General features: G+C 41.6%; 2 protein-coding genes across 5 annotated transcripts in view; one reads left to right on the top strand and one right to left on the bottom strand.

Moving 5' to 3' along the window:
* Positions 1-1398: 1398 nt before the first annotated feature.
* On the top strand, positions 1399-12168 carry sprn (shadow of prion protein). 4 transcript variants are annotated; one of them, XM_072583235.1, is made up of 3 exons: positions 1399-1687; positions 5264-5389; positions 7658-12168. In XM_072583235.1, the coding sequence occupies exon 3, from the start codon at positions 7677-7679 to the stop codon at positions 8130-8132; it is 456 nt and encodes a 151-aa protein (XP_072439336.1). In that variant the 5' UTR covers positions 1399-1687; positions 5264-5389; positions 7658-7676; the 3' UTR covers positions 8133-12168. The 4 variants fall into 4 exon arrangements, with proteins under 4 accessions (XP_072439336.1, XP_072439335.1, XP_072439337.1 ...); XM_072583234.1 differs by having other exon boundaries at positions 5264-5395; XM_072583236.1 differs by lacking the exon at positions 5264-5389.
* Positions 12169-15176: 3008 nt separating this feature from the next.
* mtg1 (mitochondrial ribosome-associated GTPase 1) overlaps positions 15177-25520 on the bottom strand; it is a 30985-nt gene continuing 20641 nt past the window's right edge. The window contains exons 8-11 of the mRNA XM_072583233.1: positions 20622-20718; positions 17839-17920; positions 16533-16645; positions 15177-16192 (exon numbers count right to left, since the gene is read on the bottom strand). Of these exons, the coding sequence (XP_072439334.1) occupies positions 16095-16192; positions 16533-16645; positions 17839-17920; positions 20622-20718 (390 nt within the window). The 3' untranslated portion in view covers positions 15177-16094. The remainder of the gene's footprint in view (positions 16193-16532; positions 16646-17838; positions 17921-20621; positions 20719-25520) is intronic.

Raw genomic sequence — 25520 nt, 5'->3', positions numbered from 1 at the left:
CTGGGTTGGAGGGAAGACACTTCACTCTTCACCTGGAATAATAACTGTCTCAACTTCGTCAAGTTGGCACGGTGACTCAGTGGTTAGCCCTGCTGCCTCACAGCGCCAGGGACCTGGGTTTGATTCCAGCCTCGGGTGACTGTGTGGAGTTTATACTTTCTCCTGCTGTCTGTGTAGGTTTCCTCTGGGTGCTCCGGTTTCTCTCAGTCCAGAAATGTGCAGGTTAGGTGAATTGGCCATGCTAAATTGCCCATCGTGTTCAGGGATGTGTAGGTTAGGTGCATTAGTCAGAGGTAAATGTAGGGTAATAGGGTAGGGGAATGGATCTGGATGGGTTACTCTTCGGAGAGTCGGTGTAGACTTGTTGGGCCAAATGGCCTGTTTCCACACTGTAGGGATTCCATGAAATATGATTCTATGAAGCCATCAGAATCAAATCAAGGGTGAGAATTGGACACAAGACGAGGATCACCCAAAAACTTTGTCAGGAGTTAGATCATGTAAGGTTAGGGAAGGTGGTGATATCATGGTAATTTCATCAGCCTGGTAATCCAGACATTCAGGGTAAAAACAATGACTGCAGATGCTGAAAACCAAATACTGGATTAGTGGTGCTGAAAGATCACAGCAGTTCAGGCAGCATCCAACGAGCAGCGAAATCGACGTTTCGGGCAAAAGCTAATCTTCTGGGGAAATGAATCCAAATCCCATGAAAAAATATTTGGAATTGAAATGGTGATCTTTCTTGCTTGCAGTAAAAACCTGAAGAAGGGCTGATGCCCGAAATGTCGATTCTCCTGTTCCTTGGATGCTGCCTGACCTGCTGCGCTTTTCCAGCAACACATTTTCAGCTCTGATCTCCAGCATCTGCAGTCCTCACTTTCTCCTGCTGTAAAAACCCATCAGGTTCACTAATGCTCTCTCGGGAAGGAAATACTGACCTGGTCAGAGTGCAGACCCACAGTAATATGGTTCACTCTGAACTGCCCTCTGAAATAACTGTATCGAGCACATCACTACAATGGCAGTTAGGTTTGCACAACAAGTGCCAGCAATACCCACATCCCATGAAAGCTTTGTTTAAACAAAAAGGCCGTGCCTACATAGGAAACTGATACTTAATACAGGAACATTGGATTTGGAAACAGAACAATATTACTTCACATGTACAATAAGGAGAGTAAACAACAGGCTAAAATAACGGAATCAACGAATTTCACAATGTAAAATAGAATAAAACCGTTTCAAGAGATCTGCACATGTATTTCAGACAATCCTTTCAATAATGGCGATTAAAATGTGAAGAGATTTTGTTATCAGGACGGAGATTTTTTTTATCTCGTAGCTGTAACCAGGGGGATATGTAACATGTCACAGAGCCCCACCTACTTGGGATTTGATTTTCTCTCTCTCTGTTTCATGCCTGTTTTTTTTTCTCTCTGGTGCTAAGTCAGTTCATTGCATTTACCCTCTGCTCTGAACTCTCCCCTACAAATTCAGCGACATTGCCGACGCTGGTTTTATTTCAGGTCTCTCCCTGGGTTTAAATCATCATCCGATTAGGATTTGACGGTGTGGAGAAGGGGAGAGGCTTTGAGAAAGAGAGCAGCGAGTGGATAAGTGCCTACCCTGCGCCATTAACTGCAGTCTAGCTGATCAACCACACTGACTACAGACCTTGCCAGAGGTGAGTACTACACAGGGCTCTTGATTTAAGAATGGAGATATGAGAATTGTCCAACAAAGACAGGGGATAGTGGCATTTCTGAAAACAAAAAGAGGCACGATTGACAAAAGAAAAATGCCACGCTTGATTTATTCAATAATAATGAACCCGAGTAAAAAAAAATCCCTAAGCATTTACACAAAGAGAAAAGAATGGGCGATGAATTGACTGCTCCACTATGTGTTAGATTCAGATCAAAATTGCCATCATCAATGGGTGCATGAAATAATGAATTTAGATTCAGCTTCTTTGTTAGACTAAATGACAGGTTGGTAATTTAAATTTGAATCCATTCCTTAGGAAATCAGGATCAACCATATAGACGTTAGCATTGCATTGTTACACTTTATAAATAATTCTATTTACACAATAGAAGTGGAAGAAAGATCGGTGTTTTACAATACCGATCAATAATATATTTTTTACAGAGGTAAAAAATAGCTATGGCAGTGACATAGTGATAACTGCGTTGATAAAGGTCTGAGCCCACAGGGTTTGTGTTCGCACCCACTATAGAGAACCACAGTGAGGGGGCCTTTTGGATCTCGGCCCGGTAGGGTTCATGGGTTGGCCGCCTCACATTGTAAATGGTCGCGCCTCAGCAATGGCTACAGCTCACTTGTCTCCCAAGATAATAAGGCAATGGGAAACCAGCTCAGCAATTCTTCCTTAGCAATTGGCTTTAAGAATCCTCTGTGCGAATGAGCCGACAACCTGACTCTGGAGCAGAATACCATCAGCAGGTGCTGTCAAGAAACTGAGATCAAAGTTAAAAATCACACAACACCAGGTTATAGTCCAACAGGTTTATTTGGGAGTACAAGCATTTGGAGCTTCACAATCATCTGATGAAGGAGCAGCGCTCCGAAAGCTAGTGATTCCAAATAAACCTGTTGGGCTGTAACCTGGTGTTGTGTGATTTTTAACCTTGTCCACCCCAGTCCAACACTGGCACCTTCAAACCATGAGATAGATCAACACTTGTCAATTTTTTACAGTTAATTGAATGAATTCATTGAGACATGTCACAGGATCAGACTATAATACTGGAAAGTAATTTTGTGAGGAACATATCAAACTTCTTATCTACTACCTGAATGGTGGGCACGTGCTGCTCAGGATGAGGCAAGGCTGCTGGTGATTAGCGAGTGAGGCTAATTGGACCAGGTAATTGTGATAATAGTACCTGCCAATGGGGCTATACTACCAATCTACTCATGCAAATATGTAATTACAGTGTGGTGAGATCAGATAGGTAATTTCCATTAGAAATGGTAAAATTGCACAGGAAATGCAAACATAATGTGTTTTATGTGTCATATTGAATGTATTGAAATGATTAGTATGTTCATTGTGTTTGGGAGTTCTACAGGAACAGTGATTGTTTTATCTGCCTTTTTGTAACTTTGTGGATGTACTCAACTGCAGTAACAGATGACCCAGGTATAGAAACCTGAGGCATGGTTCCGTTAAATTCTCAAGAAATTAAATAACACGATTTAATGATTTATGGAATTGTGTTCCAGGGCATAAAGGAGAACTGTACCGATTAGGGGGTGGCACAACAATGCTATATTATTAAATGTAGATCAGTCTAAATGGACAATAATGTTGTGAGGAGGGCTCTAATAGCATAGTGTCGGTGTCTCCATCTCTGGATCACAAGACCCAGGTTTGAATCCCACCTGCTCCAGAGAGATAGCATAACAACTCTGAATGGGTCGATTAAAACTGTCCATAGTGTAACTCATAAGGACTGATTCTGATGTGAATCATTTGCACAACTGAGTTGATCAATTGAAATTATAAATTGTCATTTCTGAAACTGTAAAATCTCCAAACCGTGAACCAACTAAGCACAGTGGTATGTTATGGCCAATGAAAACTGTACTTCTAAGTATGTGATCATTCTTCAAGTAAAAACATTCATGACCCAATTGCATCTCATTGTGTCGATCCGGTGATAAATCCACCATTTGCCACGATAGTTACTTACATGCTTCGTGGATAATTTCTGACCTAAATTCTTCTCCTTTCTTCCTCTGCTTCCTATATTAACTACATCAATTTGAAATTCCCTGTAGTATTTTTATTGTTTCAAGATGAGTGTGACTGCCTGGGCTTGTAGATAGATACCTTGACCAGAACTGTCTAACATATCAACATCCTGAGGCTTACCACTAACTGAACTGGACTGACTATATAAATGTTGTGTCTCCAAGAGCAGGACAGAGACCAGGAATCCTGTAGCTAGTAATTCACCTCCTGGCTCTCCAAAGCCTGTGCATCACCTACAAGGCACAAGTTACGAGTGTGATGTGATATTCCTCACTCATGTGGATGAGTGCAGCTCCAGCAATACTCAGAAGGCTCAACATCATCCAGGAAAAAGCAGCCCGTTTGATTGACACCAAATCCGTAAACATTCACCCTTCCGTCACTGACGCACACTGACAGCAGTTTTTACCACCGACAAGATGCACTGCAGAAATTCACCAAAGCTCCTTAGTCAGCACCTTCCAAACACATAACCAATTCCATGCAGAAGGATAAGGTCAGCATAAGCATGAAACCATCATCACTTGCAAACTCCCCTCCAAGTCATTCACCACATTGAATTGGAAATATATCACCATTTCTTCACTGTCACTGGGTCAATATCCTGGAACTCTCTCTCTCTGTGGGTGCACCTACAGCATATGGACTGCAACGGTTCGGAGACAGATCACCACCATCCAAAAACCTTGACCAACATCCACATCCTCTGAATGAATAATAAAAACTAAATATGCTTTCAGTATTGAGTCTCATTCATTTCAGTTTCTGTTTCATTCATTGTTTATCATAAGCTATTTAATTTTTGAATCACTATGAAAAAATCCCACTAGATTTCCTTTCCTGTCTTCTACTGGGTAATCCTCAGATCATGTTCTCATGATTTGGAAGTACCAGTTGTAGAATCTACCTTTTACTATTCACTCTTCAAAATCTTTTCTAGTGAATAAAGCCACAATTTATCATTTGTAACCTCTCATTCCAATAACAGATCTTTATCTCCCTTACAAAAATAGGGGCACTTAAACTAAATCTAATATTTCACCTTTAACTGAAACAAAAATTCCCCCTTTTAGAACTGGACTCTCACTTGAGAGAAGCTATTTAATTCAGTATTTGGAACACATATAACAGATCTGAGTAGCGATCTAAATGCTCAGTCTGCAGTCTGTGTTGTCCACTGAGTTAATCATTGTTCTTCAGTTCCATCTCTATTACCTAACCATCATATTTTGTGACATTGTGAAACACAACTGTTGTGCCTAGAAATACTCTTTAGCCAGGAGGTCCAATGGTGGAAATATACATCTGCATATGAAAGAAATCGACAATGTTTTCATTATGTATGTCCTTTATATTCGTTTGCCTCATACAATAAATTCTAGTTGTGTCAAATGTTTCAAAGTGCAATATTCTGTTAATGTCATGAGTGTATGATTTTATTTTTGGCCTGTCTTTAACCATTTTCACTTTGTGTTGCAGGGACAGTGAGAAGGGAGCGAGAAATTTCCATTGAGTGTAGATTAGGCCCAGGTGATGGCACAATGGTTATACAAAGGAATGTCAATATGATTAAAACAAATTTTAAAAAAATCTCTACACTTGATGGTATGAGTAAGTATAGAAAATAATTGAACCAAAATAATTCATGATTTAACTGCTTCTCTTGCCTGCATCTCATAGCTATTGTTTCTGAACGTGTACCAGACCAGGTATATATTGTGGTACTTAATACACAGTCAGAAGTTACAGGACACCAGGTTACAGTCCAACAGGTTTATGTGAAATCACAACTTTTCAGAGCACTGCTCCTTCGTCAGGTGAAGTCAACTGATGAAGGAGCAGCGCTTGTGAAAGCTTGTGATTTCAAATATACCTGATGGACTATAACTTGCTGTCGTGTGATTTCTGACTTTATCTACCCTTGTCCAACACCAGCACCACCACCTCATGACTTAATACACAACAGCTTATTGGAGAGGGAACCATTGCTAATAAAAGCCCTGTAAAAAAATGTAGGTTTGTTTTATCCAGAGTTGCTATCGGGGACATATCAGCAATTTCCCTCCCAGGCGCAATAAAAGCCCTTTGGACTCTGACTTCTTTAGTTGACCCCCAAGCAAGTTCACTCAGTTGTTGGTAGTGACACAATCCCTGTGTCCACAATCTGTTGGCTTTAGCTCACTGACTTTCTGCCATGTCCTCCTACACCAAATATTGCAGGAACTAAGTTAAACTACTGGGTTGATTTAAATGTGGAATTACAAGGTCAATGTTGCAAGAATGAGGGATAGTGAAACCAAAACAAAGTACAATATGATGAAACAACACAGCAAGAAATGTGGAGAAAATAACATCTGAAATTTTGTTACTGGATTTATAGAAGTGACTTTGAAAGGTAGGTTTTCTCATTTTTGACTCACACACTGCAAACATGGATTGGAAATTCTGAAGCAGAAACAGAAATTGATGGTGAAACTCACCAGCATCTGTGAGGAGAAGCTAGAGTTAATGTTTTGAATCCAGTTAGTCAGTAATGCTATAAAATGGGTGAGACAGTGGCTCAGTGATTAGCACCGCTGCCTCACAGCGCCAGGAACCTGGGTTTGATTCTAGCCTCGGGCGACTGTTTATGTGGAGTTTGCGCATTGTCCCAGTGTCTGTGTGGGTTTCCTCCAGTTGCTCTGATTTCCTCCCACAATCCAAAGATATGCAGGTTAGGTGGATTGTTCACACAAAATTGCCCATAGTGACCAGGAGGTGTGAGCTAGGTGGGTTAGCCATGGGGAACGCAGGGCTGAAATTACAAATAGTTTATTGTCATGTGTACTCAAGTCCTTGTAGGTACAAAATAAAGCAAAAAATGTCACATTACCTTATAGGGATTCATTAACTATAAGCTAGAAAATAAGAAAAAAGTTAAAAGGATAAACATTACAGTCAGCTAGACAGACAGATTACTAGATAAACATTACATTGCAGTAGGTCAGTGCAGGGGACCTCCACATATGGTCTGACAAGGCTTGCAAGCCACTGACCAACCGCACTGATCTCCAGTCCAACATCCATCCTGCTCCTTTCCACACCTCAGCAGTTCTGCTCCATGCCTCCCCTATGGGTTACAGGGAAAGGATGGAGGGGGTTGGGCCTGGGTGGGATGCTCTTTGGAGGGTCAGTGTGGACTTGATGGGCCGAAAGGCCTGCTTCCACGCTGTAGGGATTCTATCACTCTTCAGAGCCACTGGACCTGCTGCGTTTCTCCAGCAATTTCTGTTTTTGTTCCAGGTCTCCAGCATCCGCGGTAATTTGTTTTAGTTTAGAACTCCTTGAGGCCATTGCCATTCCTCTTGTTGAGATTAGGGATTGAAAATGAGCTTTTTCCTACATCAGTCTGAATGAGTTCACAGAAAATTTACATTTGGCACAAAAAATAATTCCCAGTCATTGATTTTGAGAAGCATTTTGCTGTGTTTATAGAATCCCTACAGTGTGGAAACAGGCTACTGGACGCCCAACAACCCTCTGAAAAGTAGCCCACCCAGACCCATACCCTACATTTATCCCTGACGAATACACCTAACCTATTAATCCCTGAATAGTGTGGGCAATTTAGCACGGCCAATCCACCTAACCTGCACATCTTTGGGAGGAAACCGGAGCACCCAGTGGGAACCCACACAGACACCCGGAGAATGTGCAAACTCCACACAGACAGTCGCCCGAGGGTGGAATTGAACCTGAGTCCCTGGTGCTGTGAGGCTGCATAGCTAACCACTGAGCTACTGTGCCATGTTATACTCTGGATTTCATGCTATTTGTTTAATAAAAGAAGCTGCTTTAGATTTTAATACATCTAAATGATGCTAATCTTTTCAGGTCTCTTGAATGCTTCATCATGAATAGGACCACAGCCGTATGTTGGATGGTCATTCTGCTGGTAGCCACCTTCTGTGAGAATGGCACTTGCAAGGGAGGGAGAGGAGGGGCTCGGGGGTCAGCCCGGGGTTCATCCCGTGGGCGTCTCCGTGTACCCCGGGTACGGGTCAGTCACCCCAGTCGCTACGGCTCCTACAGCTCCAAAGCCCGAGTGGCAGTAGCAGGGGCAGCAGCTGGAGCTGCAGCTGGACTTGCAGTTGGATACGCAGCGGGCAGATTGCGGGGTTCAAGGCTGATCTGGGATGAGGATGCACAGAGCTACGTTAACATGAGCTGCGTCCCAGTCAAAAACTGCACATCCGACGGAGGAGTTTACAGCTATAGAGCCTGGACGTCCTCAGCCTCATCTTTCTGGCCTTCCTACAGCTTATCATCCATCTGTTCCGTGCTGACCTTCAAATATGTCCGACTTTAAGACCCCAGAGAGCGGTGCTCAATGGCTGTACCACAGCTACAATCATCGGTCTCTTTAGGAAGTTCATCGGTGCTTTAGTATTGTTCACAGACACATCACTCATTTATGGCGTTGAATAGATTTAGACAGCATAGTAGATTATGAGTTCTAACACAGTTTCAGATAAGAATCAAACTGAAGTGTATTTATGTTTTTTTTGCTGCGGTAATGTCAGTTTGCAAATTACGGCTATATTGTGGTAGGAACTGATTAATATATGGAATTGTTACAAAGTTATCTTTAAAAATAAGTGCTGTTTCCATCAACCTCCACGTTTTCAATGCTCTGAGATAGCTAAATGATCCACCAGTCCCGTCTGGGTGCTAGCCTTTGCAAATATGCCATTGTGAACACAAGGCAACATTGTATAAATGTGGCTAAACTTTTCCTAAAATGGATATAAGTCAACCTTACTCTCTTAAAGTTTGATGTTACAGACAGTTCAGCAGACCATATGAAAAGTTTTTTTTATAAACTTGGCAGAATTCTGATGGATGTTAGATTGTATCTGGTAAGAAGCCAAGACTGTACATGCTGACCACTTCCAGATGTTCTTCGCTACAGAATTTGATTTGCTCCATTTTTAAAAAATATTGATAAAGGGAAATTGTGGTAATGTATTTCTTTCATTGGAGCAATATTAAAACTCTCCTCATTCAGAATGTGGAGTGTAACTGCCTTATTGGTACTTGGAACATTTGATGCCATTTGGAACTGTCATTGTGTTACTAGAGGCTGGAGTCCAACTAGTATTTATGAGATACTCAGAGATATTTCCATATTTGAGAGAGTCCAAAACTAAAGTCCATAAATATAAGACTTAGTATTAAGGGATTTCTGGAGAATTGTTTTTATCAAGAGTTGTGAGAATGCAGAACTCAGTACCGCATAAAGCTTGACTTGTAGTTCACAGGAAGTTAGCTAAGGACCAGAGAGAGAAAGGAATAGATGGATGTATTGGCATGTACTGAGGTGAAGTAAATTGAACGAGTGTAGGTTTAAGTGGATCATTGCTTTGACAGAACAACCTATCTGTGTGCTGTAGTGTTCAACGTAATGAGTTGTCCAACTAAGTGATTTAATATTACACTTCGTGTTTTCAAACAGATGTTATCATAGGTGAAAATTACAAATGTTCTGACAGCTCATGACTTTAACCTGAACAGGCAACAAGAACATTGCAGTCAAAGCAGTGAATTTTGTGTTTGAAGACTGGTCTGTCAAAAAGTAATGCATAATTTACAAGCTAATATTTCAATATATGGACTCCACAGGTGCCCCTGGGCTACGGAACAAACAAAATCAGGTTGATTCCTACAGTGAGAAAGTGTGTGCGTACGAGGACAATCTGTTTAAGCATCAGGAGCTGAAGCAATAGTGCACTCGGATGATAGCATAGAATCCCATAACACAGGAGGCTATTTGGCCTACTGAGCTCTACTGGTTCTTTGAAGCACTACCCAATTAATCCCACTCCCCTGTTCTTTTTCCAGAACACTGCAAATCTTTCTTTCCATGTCTTTATCCAGTTTCCCTTTGAAAGTTATCATTGAATCTGTTTTTTTGACCCCCCCTCAGGAAGTGCACTGGAGATCATAACTCACTATGTTAAAACATTCCTCATAACCCCTCTGCTGTATTCGCCATCTACCTTAAATCTGGGGCTTTTTATTATTGACTGTCCTGATGGTTGAAATAATTTTTCCCCTTTTCCTCAGACTCCAGACAATTTTGAACACTTCTTCTGCTCTGTATCACAAAAGGAAAATCTACAAAATTTTTAAACATTATCTTGATTCAGTTGATAGCAACAGATTTTAATTCTTCAAAATACTACCCTTTCCTTTTGTGTGTGCAGTCTTAGGGTGACCAGGGCTTTCACCCCTGACATTAACTGATTAAACATAAATGCATCCTGATCGATTTTAGAACAATATCTCACAGTATTTTTCATTTAAGAAAATCATCTAAGTCAGTGTAGCTGGTGTTGAATTGAATTGAATTTATTGTCACGTGTACTGAGGCACAGTGAAAAGCTTTGTCTTTCGAGCAATACAGACAGATCACAGAGTTAAGTAGCATAGATAGTAAATAACATGTAAACAATGGCAAAAACAAAAACACAGGTACAGGCGAATGTTAAGAGTTTGTGAGTCCATTCAGTATTCTAACAACAGTAGGGTAAAAACTGTTACAAAACCGGCTGGTGCATGTGTTCAGGCTTCTCTACCTTCTCCCCGATGGTAGAGGGTGTAGAAAAACATTGCCAGGGTGGGATGGATCTTTAAGAATGTTGGGCCTTTCCTTGACAGTGGGATCACTGCATTATTGTTACTTTTAGAAAGATAGGGGCAGCAGATACAAGGGAACACCACCACCTGCAAGTTCCCCTGCAAGCCACTCACCAGCCCGACTTGAAGATATATCACTGTTCCTTCACTGTCACTGTGAGAAAAATAACCTGGACCTCCCGCTCCAATCACACTAAAGCGATTCAAGATGGCAGCCCATAACCACCTTCTCAAGGACGATGAAAGATAGGCAATAAATGTGGCCTGAGCAGAAACACCCAAAACCTGACAGTGTATTTTAAAAATACCCAAGACAATCAATATAAAAATATAGGACATTTATTCAACAGGATGAATTAAATGTAAATTTGCTTCAACAATAAGCCCTTACCCAACAGAAATCTGTCAATCAATTTTGAAAATTTTCAAATAGAATTACATAAAGTATTTTGATTGCCAAACTATTTTTTCCTTTAAATTTTAAACCTTCTTTCTCTCAATGGAAGGTGCAAGATTTATATAATAAAACCCTGATGGGGAAAAGCAGCAACTTAACCTCGGCATATAATGGAGTCTTGTGGGTCTTCACTGTCAAACCAATTTGTAGATAGATATTAAAGCTGTAAAAACTCAGCAGGTCAAAGCAACTTTAAGAGACACAGAGAGAGAGATTAATGTTTTAGTTTGATGCTGTTTAATCAGAACTAAGGAGAAACAGAAGCAAGGAGCACAATTTAAAAATAAAATGTATTTTATTGCTGAGTTGGAAGTTCATTGAGCAAACCTACATCCAGAATCTCAACCTGAGCTACAAATCTTCTCAAAACTCACTACTAAAATGTATGCCATTTAGGACTGAGATGAGGAGAATTTCTTTTACTCAGAGTTATGAATCTTTGGAATTCTTTACCCGAGAAGACTGGAGAAGCTCAGTCTTCCTGCATGCTTAAAGTAGGGGTCGATAAGATTTCTAATTACCAATAACGTGGATTTTGGAGTTAGAAAAGCAATGATAATTTTTAATAGTGGAGCAGGTTTGATGGGCTGCATGACCTACTATTTTTCCTAATGTAAGTCTTTTAAGTGGTGGTGGGGAAGCTGGAGGGATAAAGATCATAGATCTTCCATTTCTATTTTTCTTCAGTTCTAATGAAAGGTCATTGGCCTGAAACATTGCCGTTGTTTCTCACCACTGATGCAGCCAGATCTGCTGAATTTTTCCAGCATTTTTATGTTACTTCAAATTTTACAACATTCAGTGTTTTGCTTTTGTGTTGTGAATAGTTTTGTAGCCTGTTTGAAGTTCCTTTGATATTTTAAAAGTGGAAATGATGTTTCAAACATTTTATATAGTAACAAGTAGTTTAGTTACAATAATAATGCCAATAATATTTTATAAGGTAATGTTATGGGAAGAACAGGTTTCCATTTTATATGCAGTCCAAAGGAAGTGCTCAAAATGATAACTACTCTCTAAGCTGCTTTGTGGTGTACTGTTACAGAGAATGCGTTGTTTGGTGAATTTATATTTATGATGTGACAAAATATTTGAAACTTTTCTTGGATAGACTAAAAGTGTGTAACTTACATCAACATTATGTGCCCCAATATTCTATATTGTTAATAAGTTGTAATGGTTTCCGTTTGGTGATCCCTTCACTGTATGAAAAAATATTTCCTTACAATAAAAGACTTATTGCACAGTGTTTTATCATTAAAATGATCCATTTTAGTTAGAAGTCAGGAAGATTAAGTTGTTCCATTGATAAAATATATTCTTGTGTGAATGGGACATGTCTTATCCTCTTGCAACCATATGAGTCTGTTCCAGAAATAATTACATAAATGATTTGCACCATAAGCTGATGTTAACAGTTTAGGGACACAGATCATTCATGCAGACGATTCATCAATGTCATTCGTACAAAAGTTTATTATGGATGCTGTGAGTTTTACATTTCCCCAGTCTGATCCCACTTTATTGCCTCAAACTTGCTGAAACCCTAGAGGTTGGGGGCAGCTTCAGCTACTGACCAATGGTAGAGGGCTTAGCTTTTGATTTTACCGTGGTTATAGAGAGAAGTTCATTATGATGGGAATTGTTTCAACTACAGTGTTTAAAAAACTTATAACAGGCCTTGGAACGGTGGTTAGCACTGCTGCCTCACAGTGCCAGCAAACCCGGGTTCAATTCCCGCCTCAGACAACTGACTGTGTCAAGTTTGCACATTCTCCCCATGTCTGCGTGGGTTTCCTCCCCCAGTTCAAAAATGTGCAGGTTAGATGAATTGGCCAAGCTAAATTGCCCATAGTTTTAGGTGCAGGGGTAAAATGTAGGGGAATGGGTCTGGGTGGGTTGCGCTTCGGCGGGTCGGTGTGGACTTGTTGGGCCGAAGGGTCTGTTTCCACATTGTAAGTAATCTAATCTTTCTTTGGAATCTGAAGAAGGGTTACACACGAAATGTTGACTTCTCCACCTCCTGCTGCTGCCTGACTTGCTGTGTTCTTCCAGCCTCCTGCTTGTCTATTTTGGATTCCAGCATTTGCAGGATTTTTTTGTCTCGAACTTTTTTTGGTACCAGCAATCAGGCCTCAAAGTTCTGTGTTAGGCCACACCCAACAAAAATAGGAAGAAACAAAGACTTAAAAGATTCTTAGACTGTTAGTGTTCATTTGGGGTTTCACGGCAGCCATTCCTGTTTAGAAGCTTGTGACTCCCAATCTCAGAGGTTGGGTAATGTCACAGACTATTGTCTCCTCCATGCCAATATATCTGTCTACTTAGACAGTTTTCAGGAGCTGACTTTTTTCTAAAATTGAAGCTTTTTTTGGTGAATTACAAAGGCTCCCAAAGCCCAGGACACCACCATGTCTGAGAACATGAGGAGACATGCTGAAATAAAATCAACAATTAGTGATTTGTGGATGCCAGTGATAGGGTTTTTTTTAAGAGAACAGGTTAAAGGAGGAAGTGAGTATTCTCTCGTCCTTTAATTAACGTCCTCCACATTTTGAGATGTTGAATCTGAACTGCAATAAAGGAACGGCTGTGTACTAGGATCTGATAATAATGGACTGTTTGCAGAAGCTGAGATCACATTAATACTGAAGAAAGACAATATAAATAAGGTTGTCAAATGATTCTGTTTTAGATTACTACACTCAAGATCTGACAATGTTTGTTTTAAGTGTTTCTGATGATGGCTATATATGAAAGCAGATTCACTGGCATTGTTTAAACTATGCTGTAACAATGACCTAATATAGCACTGGTAAGGCAAGTCAGGGCATGCCTTATACACCTAAGGTAGGGTCTTGGGGAGTGTTGTTGAACAAAGAGACCTTGAGGTGCAGGTGCATAGTTCCTTGAAAGTGGAGCCACAGGCAGTCAGGATAATATTGGACAGTTCATTCAGCATAGGAGTTGGGAGGTCATGTTGCGGCTCCACAGGACATTGGTTAGCCCACTTTTGGAACACTGCATTCAATTCTGATCTTCCTGCAATAGAAAAGATGTTGTGAAACCTGAAAGTGTTCAGAAAAGACTTACAACAATGTTGCCAGTGTTAGAAGATTTGAGCTGGAGGGCCAGGCTGAATAGGATGGGGTTATTTTCCCTGGAATGATGAAGGATTATAGAGGGTACCTTATAGAGGTTTATAAAATCATGAGAGACATGGATAAGGTGAATACTAAAGGTATTTTCCCCAGGGGTGGGGGAGTCCACAACTAGAAGGCACAGGTTTAAGGTGAGAGAGAAAATGTTTTCATGCAGAGGGTGGTGCACATATCGAATGAACTGCCCGAGAAGGTAGTGGAGGATGGTACAATTACAAAATTTAAAAGGCATCTGGATGGGTACATGAAGAAGGGTATAGAGAGGGATATGGGCCAAATGCTGGAAAATGGGACTAGATTAATTTAGAATATCTAGTTGGCATGGGTGAGTTGGACTGAAGGGTGTGTTGCCAAGCTGTGCATCTCTATGACATGTTAAAGTACAAAATGGAAGCAGCAATGATAGGGCAGGGGAAAGGAACTATTGTTGCCAAATGTTGTGATGGATTCAAAATTGCTTGAATTAATTTTTATTTTACTCTTTTCCATAATTTATATTTTATACACAGCATCAAATGAGGCAGAAATACACAAATAGTGATCGAGTTAAGATGCCTCATGCTTCATGATAAAGCACATCATTACCTACTGTAAATTTGTTTGATGTTTGAGCTGAATGTATTTTTAAAAATCTCCACAGTATTCACAACCTGGAACGTGAGGGGACATGAGCATACCTTTCACGATCCCTTTAGTAAGTGGACTATACCCACTTGTTATTTTCACAAAGGTAACTGGGTGTCTTCTAGCTGCCACAGGGGAATTACAGGTCATTTGGACTTGCACTAAAACTAAAGTGAATTCAGAAATTCAATGCATTAAACTTCATAATGTGATTTTAGTGCTGTCTCATATTGATTTAAATAACGGCTGCTGCACCCAGAATAGATAAAAGAATCTAAATGCATTGTGATACATTCCATATTCAACTGTACAGTGTGATGGACACAAGAGTGAACCCCAAGAGTCTAATGCCACTGAAGGGACCGAAATGGAACAATTTCCAGTGGACACAGAACGAATCTAATGAATCTAGGCCAATGCAGAACAAATTTAAGTTTGTCACATAGAGGACATCCCAAAATAACTGACCACGTTTTATGCAAATGCAAACCTTTAATCATTTCAAAAATCACTTCTGACACAGCAGACCACTATTCATCTTGGACAATAAAGATAATTAACTAAAAGTTAGGGGTGGTGATGGGGCACATATGCTCCTGAGGAGCTATTCAGCAAGAAAATATTACAAAAGATGGAATTAAATAATTTAACAATATATATACTTGCTTAAAAATGATAAATACTAAAGACAAGATGACAATGAAATGGAAAGGAGTTACTGAGTCTAAAGTTTTGACTGAATATTGATAATGTAAACGCAACCAGTATAATGAACCTGGGCGTATGACTGAAGTTCATTAATTTATTCAAATCAAATCTTCGTGTGACACTGTCAGCACTTGCTATGTTAACTAATATTCAAAAAAACAATTAAAGTTAGTCATTTCTTAATTTTGACTAAAAATGGGGCAATTGTGAAACTTCTTCGTGTAACCTAGTTTTATTGAAGACTGCGTCAATATCTTGACCGACTTGCAGAAAACTACACCGCATATTTTTAACCAAAACTACACTCAGTTTTTACCTGATCTGAAAAGGCAGCAGTGATGGATTTATTGTTCGGTTCTTTATTTTTGTCATGAGTATTATATTCAGGCTGTTTCCAAACATTTGGCATTTGTACAAGAGTCCCCGGCTTTATTTGGTTGTCATTCCCAAACCTCACTGAGAATGAAACCCTTGAACTTTGAATAGAAAGCAGCCATGCTCCACACGTTCATCAGTCAGGTAACTTTCATTTTTGTATTAGTATTTCACATGACGTGAAAGGTGTTTTAAGAAGTGCTCCAATACACTGTGATGCAGATCTTTCCCACAATGGAACACTGGCCATCTCAAATCTTTGGTAAGATGTTCTGCTCTTCATTGTTTAAAACTAGATGCGTTAATGTCAATCCAGCATGACCTTTCCCAGTTCACCTTTGCGGAATGCCCGGATGAAGTCATATGCAGCTGCATTGTAGTTTGGCATGAGAATGTTAATGTCACCTAGAAATTGCAGCACAGGCAGTAATTTCGATCCAGCCAAGTACAACTTCAATTAAATGCCATCAGAAGCTAATCACATCAAACATTAATAAGGAGGCACCAACAGATTTGGGTATTTCATTCCAAAGTGTGAATTATTACTCAACTGGAAAAAATATGCATGCTTTTAACGATCTGATCTAAATATACAATGCTATCACAATAGGTAAGTATCAGTCTAACATAGGAAATGATTTAATGATTTGATATTGTGTACTTTATCAGCACGAATCTCTTACTTTTCGAAGGAAGTTGGATTTAATTTCAGTTAGGAATAAAAGTTTGATAATGCACTACCTACCAACACCAGTGATGGCTTTTACTTTCTGTGTCTTGCCGAGTTTGACGGCTATTTTTTTGAGCACAGTCTGCAGATCATCACAGGGCTCTCCCAGCTGATACCGCTCAACGTAACTGGAAGACAGGCACAGCAGCCTCTTGAATAATCTGAACCCAAATCTAATTCAATTATTTCACAAACAGCTAATGAATGTTTTCCTTTTAGTGCCAGGCTTGGGTCAGTACTGCACTCTGAAACAGTAGGGTATTTGTGCACACAATCTAGGCTGTGGAGGGGGAGGTGGTTTCTGGGTGTGGTGGTAGTAATAAACTGAGCAACCCACCAGTCATTCCCGCCTCAGGGAACTGCCTATGAGGAGTTTGCACTTTGGCCCTGTGTCTGTGCGGATTTCCTCCGGTTTCCTCCCACAGTCCAAAGATGTGCAGGCTTGAACTGGGCTGTGGAACTGCCTGATCTCACCTTTACTAAATGTTACCATACTCCCAAGCAGCATGCACATAAACAGTAGTTAGAAACAGGAACCAGCGTGATTTTCTTCCACTGGGTAAATGATTGCACCCCTCCCGCCACTCAGTTTCTCCACACAAACAAACATTCAATGAAAATCAATTCAATGAAAACCCAGCAAAAGTGGATCTCAGGTATGATGGTCTGGAGGATGATAGGCAGAATCAGAAAAATGGATGTTACGTTTGCATTTCCCCACACCCCAGCTCTGTTGTTGCTGAGCCACCTGATTAGCTACTAAGAAGCAGCATTTTACAGCGGAGTGAATCAGATCTGGGGTTCTTGTACACATTTGTACATCCAAATGATGCAAATGAGAATGCAACAATGAACCGAGCTTTGCATCCCCTTCGTACATGCCCATCGCCAACTTTAAGGGCATTTAAATGGTTATTGGATAAACATATGGATGAAAATGGAATAGTGTAGGAGAGACGGGCTTCAGATTGGTTCCACGGTCTGCACAACATTGAGGGCCGAAGGGCCTGTACTGTGCTGTGATGTTCAATGCCCTATCCATCAAGATGGATATACATATTAGAGCCAGAGGGACAGACAGACTTACAATTAAAGAATCTGAATATTTATCAGTTGATTGATGAATGAAACAGGAAGTAATTAAATGATGTGTTCGCCCCAATTTAGACATAACTATCCAAACTATTATTATCCTGAGTATGTATTATAAAAAAACACCTTTCCATTCAGAGTACAGCATGTGGAAATGCAACATTCAGACCAGTGTATGTACCGTTAGGAATTAATCCACTTCAAAAAGCGGTTGTAAAATAACTCTTACTCAAACTTCTGTTGTTTATTCAGCGTGAAAAGTAGATAATCTGCAATTATTTCTTCTCCTACCAAGTGGTCCAATATAGTTCCTGTGGGAAATGCAAATTACAAAGTTATTAAATAAGAAGGAAAGAAAGAAAAATCTTGCATTGAGGGGGCACTTTTTATATGCTCATGACCCAAAGTAGTTCATTGCCAATTGAGTACTAATAAAGTGAAGTCACTCTGCTCGACAGCTAGTTAACAGGCAGCAGGAGTCCACAAACATCAAGGAGATGAACAGCCAGATTTTTTTTTTCTTCAGTATTGGTTGAGTGTTATTGGTGACCCACTTGAAGAACTCCCATATTTCTACGGGACCTTTTACATCTACAGACAAGATCTTAGGTTTAACAGCTCACCCGAAGGTAGGTGCTGAGCTGCCTTGAACTGTTGCTGGTTGTTTGGCATCGTTACATCCACAATGTCACGAGGGAGGACATTCCATAGGATTTTGACCCAGTAATACCAAGAAACAGCAATAGATTATCCCAGTCAGGATGGTCAGTGGTTTGGAGGGGAACTTTCAGAGGGTGGTGTTCCAATGTAGCTGCTGGCCCTGTCCTTCTAGATGGCATTGGTCATGGGTTTGAAAGGTATCTACTGAGCCTTGGTGAGTTACTGCAGTGCATGTTGTAGTTGGTACACACTGCTGCTACTGTGCTTCAGTGATGGAGGGAGTGAATATCTGTAGATGCCACTGGTGATGCCACTATGTGTCAAGGGAATATTGTTAGATTTTCATGAAAGCAAACGGCTACAGATGCTTGAAATAAAACCAGAATGCTTGAGAAACACAGCAAGTCTGGCAGCATTTGTGAAGAGAAAAATAAGGTTAATATTTCAAGTCCAAAGACTCTTCCTTGGAAGAGTCCAAAGTTTTGACGAAGGGTCACGAGATGGAAATGTTAACTCTGTTTCTCCCTCCTCAGATGCTGCCAGACTTGCTGAGTTTCTCCAGCATTCTCTGTTTTATCACGGGTTACGTTTCTATTGTTCGAGACGGTCTTTGCATGTTACCTAGACTGCTTCAGTACTTGAGGAGTCGTGAATGGTGCTGACCATGGTGTAATCATCAGTAAACATCCCACTTCTGACCTTACGATGGAGGGAAGTTAATTAATGAAGTGAGCAAGGTTAGATCTCATGGAATACAGGGAGAACTCACCATTTGGATACAGAACAGGCTCAAAGGTAAAAGAGGGTGGTGGTGGAGGGTTGTTTTTCAGACTGGAGGCCTGTGACCAGTGGAGTGGCACAAGGATCGGTGCTGGGTCCTATACTTTTTGTCATTTACATAAATGATTTGGATGCGAGCATAAGAGGTACAGTTAGTAAGTTTGCAGAGGATACCAAAATTGGAGGTTTAGTGGACAGCGAAGAGGGTTACCTCAGACTACAATGGGATCTTGATCAGATGGGCCAATGGGCTGAGAAGTGGCAGATGGAGTTTAATTCAGATAAATGTGAGGTACTGAATTTTGGGAAAGCAAATCTTAGCAGTACTTATACACTTAATGGTAAGGTCCTAGGGAGCGTTGCTGAACAAAGAGACCTTGGAGTGCAGGTTCATAGCTCCTTGAAAGTGGTGTCGCAGGTAGATAGAATAGTGAAAGCGGCATTTGGTATGCTTTCCTTTATTGGTCAGAGTATTGAGTACAGGAGTTGGGAGGTCATGTTGCAGCTGTACAGTACATTGGTTAGGCCACTGTTGGAATATTGCATGCAATTCTGGTCTCCTTCCTATTGGAAAGATGTTGTGAAACTTAAAAGGGTTCAGAAAAGATTTACAAGGATGTTGCCAGGGTTGGAGGATTTGAGCTATAGGGAGAGGTTGAATAGGCTAGGGCTGGAGCGTCGGAGGCTGAGGGGTGACCGTATAGAGGTTTATAAAACTATGAGGGGCATGGATAGGGTAAATAGACAAAGTCTTTTCCCTGGGGGTGAGGGAGTCCAGAACTAGAGGGCAGAGGTTTAGGGTGAGAGAGGAAAGATATAAAAGAGACCTAAGGGGCAAGTTTTTCACTCACAGGGTGGTGCGTGTATGGAATGAGCTGCCAGAGGAAGTGGTGGAGGTTGGTACAATTGCAACATTTAAAAGGGATCTGGATGGGCATATGAATAGGAAGGGTTTGGAGGGATATGGGCTGGGTGCTGGCAGGTGGGACTAGATTGGGTTGGGATATCTGGTCGGCATGGACAGGCTGGACCGAAGGGTCTGTTTCCGTGCTGTACATCTCTATGACTCTATAAGTGTTGAGGATGACGGGGCCTTTGACATTAGCTAGGGAAACCAGGGGGTGTTGTGGTGAAGTGGTAGTCTCCCTGTCTCTGATCCAGGATACCCAGGCTCAAGTCCCAGCTGCTCCAGAGCTGTGTAATAACATCTCTGAACACAGATTTGAAAATACCTAGCTTGAGAAAGTTGCAGTGATGTCCTGGAGCAGAAATGATTGACCTCCAACAACCACAACCACATTCCTTTCTGCCAGATATGACTCCAACAGAAAATGCACGGAGGATCTAATAAAAGTTATCTTTTAAAGACCGAATAACAGGTTTTAGTTCTTTGACGGCAGAAAGAATCTCAGTCAGCTCAATATAAGCCCAATGCTGATTGGAAATTTTGCCCTGCATGCACTTTTAAAAGGTTAACATCATATTAGTTCACAGTTCTCAGTGTTTACCTCCATAATAACATGTTAGCTGCACATAGGTTTCTGTTAATAAACACAGAAGGTCAAAGCATACCACAGAGTGCCAGTTTCATTCCAACTTCCAAACTTTCTATACGTGGAGAAAAGACCCCGGGAGTATCTAATAGATACATGAGGGGCCTTTCACAAACCTGTGGAAACACACATGAATTAAAAAAAACATTCTCCTCCATTCTGAAGGACAAGGAAAGGTGACAAGAAAAATATACGCTATCCAGTCAAATCTACAGCTGGGTGACAATCCACACGTGACTTCTGGGTGACAATCCACACGTGACTTCTGGGTTGAAAAGGTGGGAAAGCAGGGTTTGTCGTCTTAATTGGCTTTTCCCTGAAGTGAAATTGATCGGAGATGAACTTTGCTTTAATTTTTACTCGTTCTTCTCTGCCTTAGGTCATTAACACAGGTGCCGTGGGGATGGCGGCTTATCAAGCCTTTCAGTATTTTGTTTGTACAAATACATGTGACAAGAAATTGCTGCTCTGTTCCCACTATCCAGTCTACATGTGAAGTAAATATTTGAGCTGGGTGAGAGCTTCCACTGGCTCTAATCAAGTAATAAAGGTTACAAACACTGCATTCCTTTACCAGTTTCTATATCACACTCCAAATATTGCTTCAACAGCTAAAGGTGTACACAGTGAGGTATTTCAAGAATGAGTTTATTTCGTGACCAAAAATTTCATTTTATTTTAAAACAATACCAAGTGAATACATCAGATACTTAACAGAATCTCAGAAGGCCATTCAGCCCCATTGTCTCTGTGTTGGCTCTCTGAACAATGCCTTCTCATGGTAGCCCTGCACATTGTTCTTATTCAGATAACAACTCAATTCCTTCCTGAATGCCTCGATTAAATCTGGCTCCACCACAAAATCTCAGGTATTACAGTGCACATCCTAAACACACACTGTGTGATAAACCTTTCCCTCTTACCACTGTTGCTTCTTTTGCCAATTAACTTATACCTGTGCTCACTTGATCTGGGTTTTCCACAACTGGGAACAGTGATTCCCATCTGCTCTGCCCTGACCCCCCGTGATTTTGAATAACTCTACATGGTGGCAGACAGTATACCAGCATACAAATGAGGCAGGTTGGACGGTCAAAAGAAGAGGTGTTCATCTCAGTTAGGATCCCTTTGTGAAAGAAGTTTCCAAGGGCTCAAGATGCATCAATTGCAGAGTTTTCACTTAAGCAATGCCTTGATCTCTTGATCATGTTAACGGAGCCAGATGGCTAAAGGGAACCAGCTTGAGATACAAGCAGCAACTCAACTTAAACTGAGAATGATAGCTTCCTTCCTCAGCTGCGGGACCAGTGAGAGCGAGGACCAGGAATGTAAGCTTTCCTCTTAAAGACTTACCTCGTGAAAGCTCAACAGGAGTGGATGTGGACACGGGGATTACTGGGCACATGAACTGATATATTTGGGCTGTGGCTAAACCCAGCACACTGCATGTGTAGTGTCTCCCACCCATCCTCCTCCTCTAACCAAATAAAAACACCGTGTGTGAAGGATTGGTATGATAAGGCTTTTTGTTGTTTTTTGTTCATTTATTCAATCTCTCTCGGCATTTTAGAACAGAGGGGGATGGAGGCTAGGGCAGTTGCATGTTCCTCCTGCAGGACGTGGGAGATAAGGGTCATCACGAGTGTCTGTGTTGACTTCGCCTGCGAGAAACGCACTCGACCCCAGCTCCTCATAGACCACGTTAGGGAACTGGTGCTGGACAAATTTCGATCATTCAGGAGGCTGAGGGGCTGATAGAGAGGAGACCCCAATGGCTATTCCCCTCAATAATAAGTATACTGCTTTGGATATTGTTGGGGGACGGCCTACTGGAGAAAGCCACAGCAGCCAGGTGTCTGGCACTGAGCCTGACTACATGGCTCAGAACGGAAGAGGGGAGAATAGGAGAGCAATAGCGATAGGGGATTCAATAGTGAGAGGAAGAGACAGGAGATTCTGTGGTCACGAGTGAGACTCCTGGATCGTATGTTGTCTCCTGGGTGCCAGGGTCAGGGATGTCTCAGATCGAGTCCACAGGATTTATTAGAGGGTGGGAGAGCAGCCAGAAGTCGTGGTATACATCGGTACCAACAACATAGGTAGGGAAAGGGAGGAGGACCTGAAGAGAGAATATAGGGAGTTAGGTTGGAAGCTAGAAGGCAGAACAAGCAAAGGAGTAATCTCAGGATTGGTACCAGTGCCACAGGCTAGTGAGGCTAGGAACACAGAGTGAGTGCAGATGAACATGTGACTGCAGAGCTGGTGTAGGAGGGAGGGCTTCAGGTATATGGATAATTGAGATAACTTCTGGGGAAGGTGGGACCTGTACAAGAAGGACAGGTTGCACCTGATCTGGAGGGGCACCGATACCCTGGGCAGGAAGGTTTGTTAGGGCTCTTCGGGAGGGTTTAAACTAGATTGGCAGTGGGGTGGGAACTGGAACTACAGATCAGATGATAGAGTAGATATTGAACAAGCAGATGCAGCATGCAGGGAGTCTGTGAGGAGGGATTGACAGCTGATAGGACAAAGGTGCAGTCAGTGTGATGGACTGAAGTGAGTCTATTTTAATGCAAGAAGTATCAGCAATGAGGGTGGATCAGAGCATGGATCAGTACTTGGAACTATGATGTTGTTATCACAGTGGCGGGAATGGTCTTTGGATGTTCCATAGTTCAGATGTTTCAAAAGGAAGGGGCTGGGGGAGGTAAAAAGAGGTGGAGGAGTGGCATTGCTAATCAGGGATAGTATAACACCTGCAGAAAGGGAGGTTGTCAAGGACAGTTTGTCTGCAGAGTCATTATGGGTGGAAGGCAGAAACAGGAAAGGAGCAGTCACTTTATTGGTAGTTTTCTACAGACTCGCCCCCCCCCCCCCCCCTCCCCACCCCATGGCAACAGAAACATGGAGGAGCAGATTGGGAGGCAGAGTTTGGAAAAGGGCAGAAGTAACAGGGTTGTTGTCATGGGTGGCTTTAACTTCCCTAATATTGATTGGAACGTCCTTAGTTCAAATAGTTTGAATGGAGCAGTTTTTGTCAAATGTGTCCAGGAAGGGTTCCTGAAGCCATATATAGATAGGCCGACTAGAGGGGAGGCCATATTGGATTTTGTGCTGGGCAATAAACTATGCCAGGTGTTCGATCTCTCAGTGGGAAAGCATTTCAGTGACAGTGATCACAACTCCCTGACATTTGCTATCGTCATGGAAAGGAATAGGAGCAGATGGTATGGGAAAGTATTTAACTGAGGGAGGGGGGAATTACAATGCTATTAGGCAGGAACTGGGATGACTAAATTGAGAACAGATGTTCTCATGGAAATGCATGGCAGAAATGTGGAGATTATTCAGGGAGCACTTGCTGATAGTGCTGGATAGGTTTGTCCCACTGAGGCAAGGACAGGATGGTAGGGTGAAGGAACCTTGGGTGACAAGGGATGTGGAACTTCTAGTCAAGAGGAAGAAGGAAGTTTACTTAAGGTTGAGGAAGCAAGGTGCAGACAGGGCCCTAGAGGGTTACAAGGTAGCCAGGAAGGAAATGAGAATGGACTTAGAAGAGCTAGAAGGGGGCATGAGAAAGCTTTAGCAGGTAGGATTAAGGAAAACCCTAAGGCTTATGTGAGGAACAACAGGATGGCCAGAGTGAGGGTAGGGCCAATCAAGGATAATAGAGGGGGCTTGCACCTGAAGTCAGAGGAAGTAGGGGAGGTCCTTAATGAGTACTCTGCTTCAGTATTCACTACTGAGAGGGACCTTGACATTTATGAGGACAGTGTGAAACAGAGTGATATACTTGAACAGGTTAAGATTAAGACGGAGGATGTGCTGAAAAATTTGAAAAACATAAAAGATAGATAAATCCCCTGAGCCAGATGGGATATACCTAAGGTCACTACAGGAGGTGAGGGAAGTGATTGCTGCATCTTTGATGATGATCTTTGCATTCCACCTGATAACTGGAGTAGTACCAGATGATTGGAGGGTGGCAAATGTTATTCCCTTGTTCAAGAAAGGGAATAGGGATAACCCTGGGAATTACAGACCAGTCAGTCTGACGTCTGTGGTGGGCAAATTATTGGAGAGGATTCTGGAAGACAGGATTTATGACTGTTTGGAAAACCATAATTTGATTAGAGATAGTCAGCATGGCTTTGTAAGGGGCAAAGCCTTACTGAATTCTTTGAGGATATGACAAAACACATTGATGAAGGTAGAGCAGTGGATGTGGTGTATATGGATTTTAGCAAGGTGTTTGATAAGGTTCCCCATGGTAGACTCATGCAGAAAGTAAGGAGGCATGGATACAGGGAAATTTGGCTGTTTGGATACAGAATTGGCTGGCTCATAGAAGACAGAGGGTGGTAGTAGGAAAGTATTCAGCCTGGAGCTCAGTGACTAATGGTGTTCCACAGGGATCAGTTCTGGGACCTCTACTCTTTGTGATTGTTATAAATGACTTGTTTGAGGAAGTGGAAGGGTGGGTTAGTAAATTTGCCGATGACGCAAAGGTTGGTGGAGTTGTGGATAGTGTGGAGGGCTGTTGTAGGTTGCAATGGCACATTGACATGATGCAGAGCTGGGCTAATAAGTGACAGATGGGGTTCAACCTGGAAAAGTGTGAAGTGGCTAATTTTGGAAGTTCAAATTTGCATACGAAATATACGGTTAAAGGCAGGATTCTTGGCAGTGTGGAGGAACAGAGGGATCTTGCGGTCCATGTCCATAGATCCCTCAAAGTTGCCACCCAAGTTGATAGGATTGTTCAGAAGGTGTATGGTGTGTTGGTTTTCATGATCAGGGGGATTGAGTTTAAGAGCTGTGAGGTTATACTGCAGCTCCACAGAGCCCTGGTTAGACTACACTTGGAATATTGTGTTCAGTTCTGGTCGCTTCATTATCAGAAAGATGTGGTAGCTTT

Source organism: Chiloscyllium punctatum, chromosome 13 (genome assembly GCF_047496795.1).
Source record: "Chiloscyllium punctatum isolate Juve2018m chromosome 13, sChiPun1.3, whole genome shotgun sequence".
NCBI lineage: Eukaryota > Metazoa > Chordata > Chondrichthyes > Orectolobiformes > Hemiscylliidae > Chiloscyllium > Chiloscyllium punctatum.
Note: the sequence above shows the minus strand (reverse complement) of the source record. Positions and strands in the feature narration are given on the sequence as shown.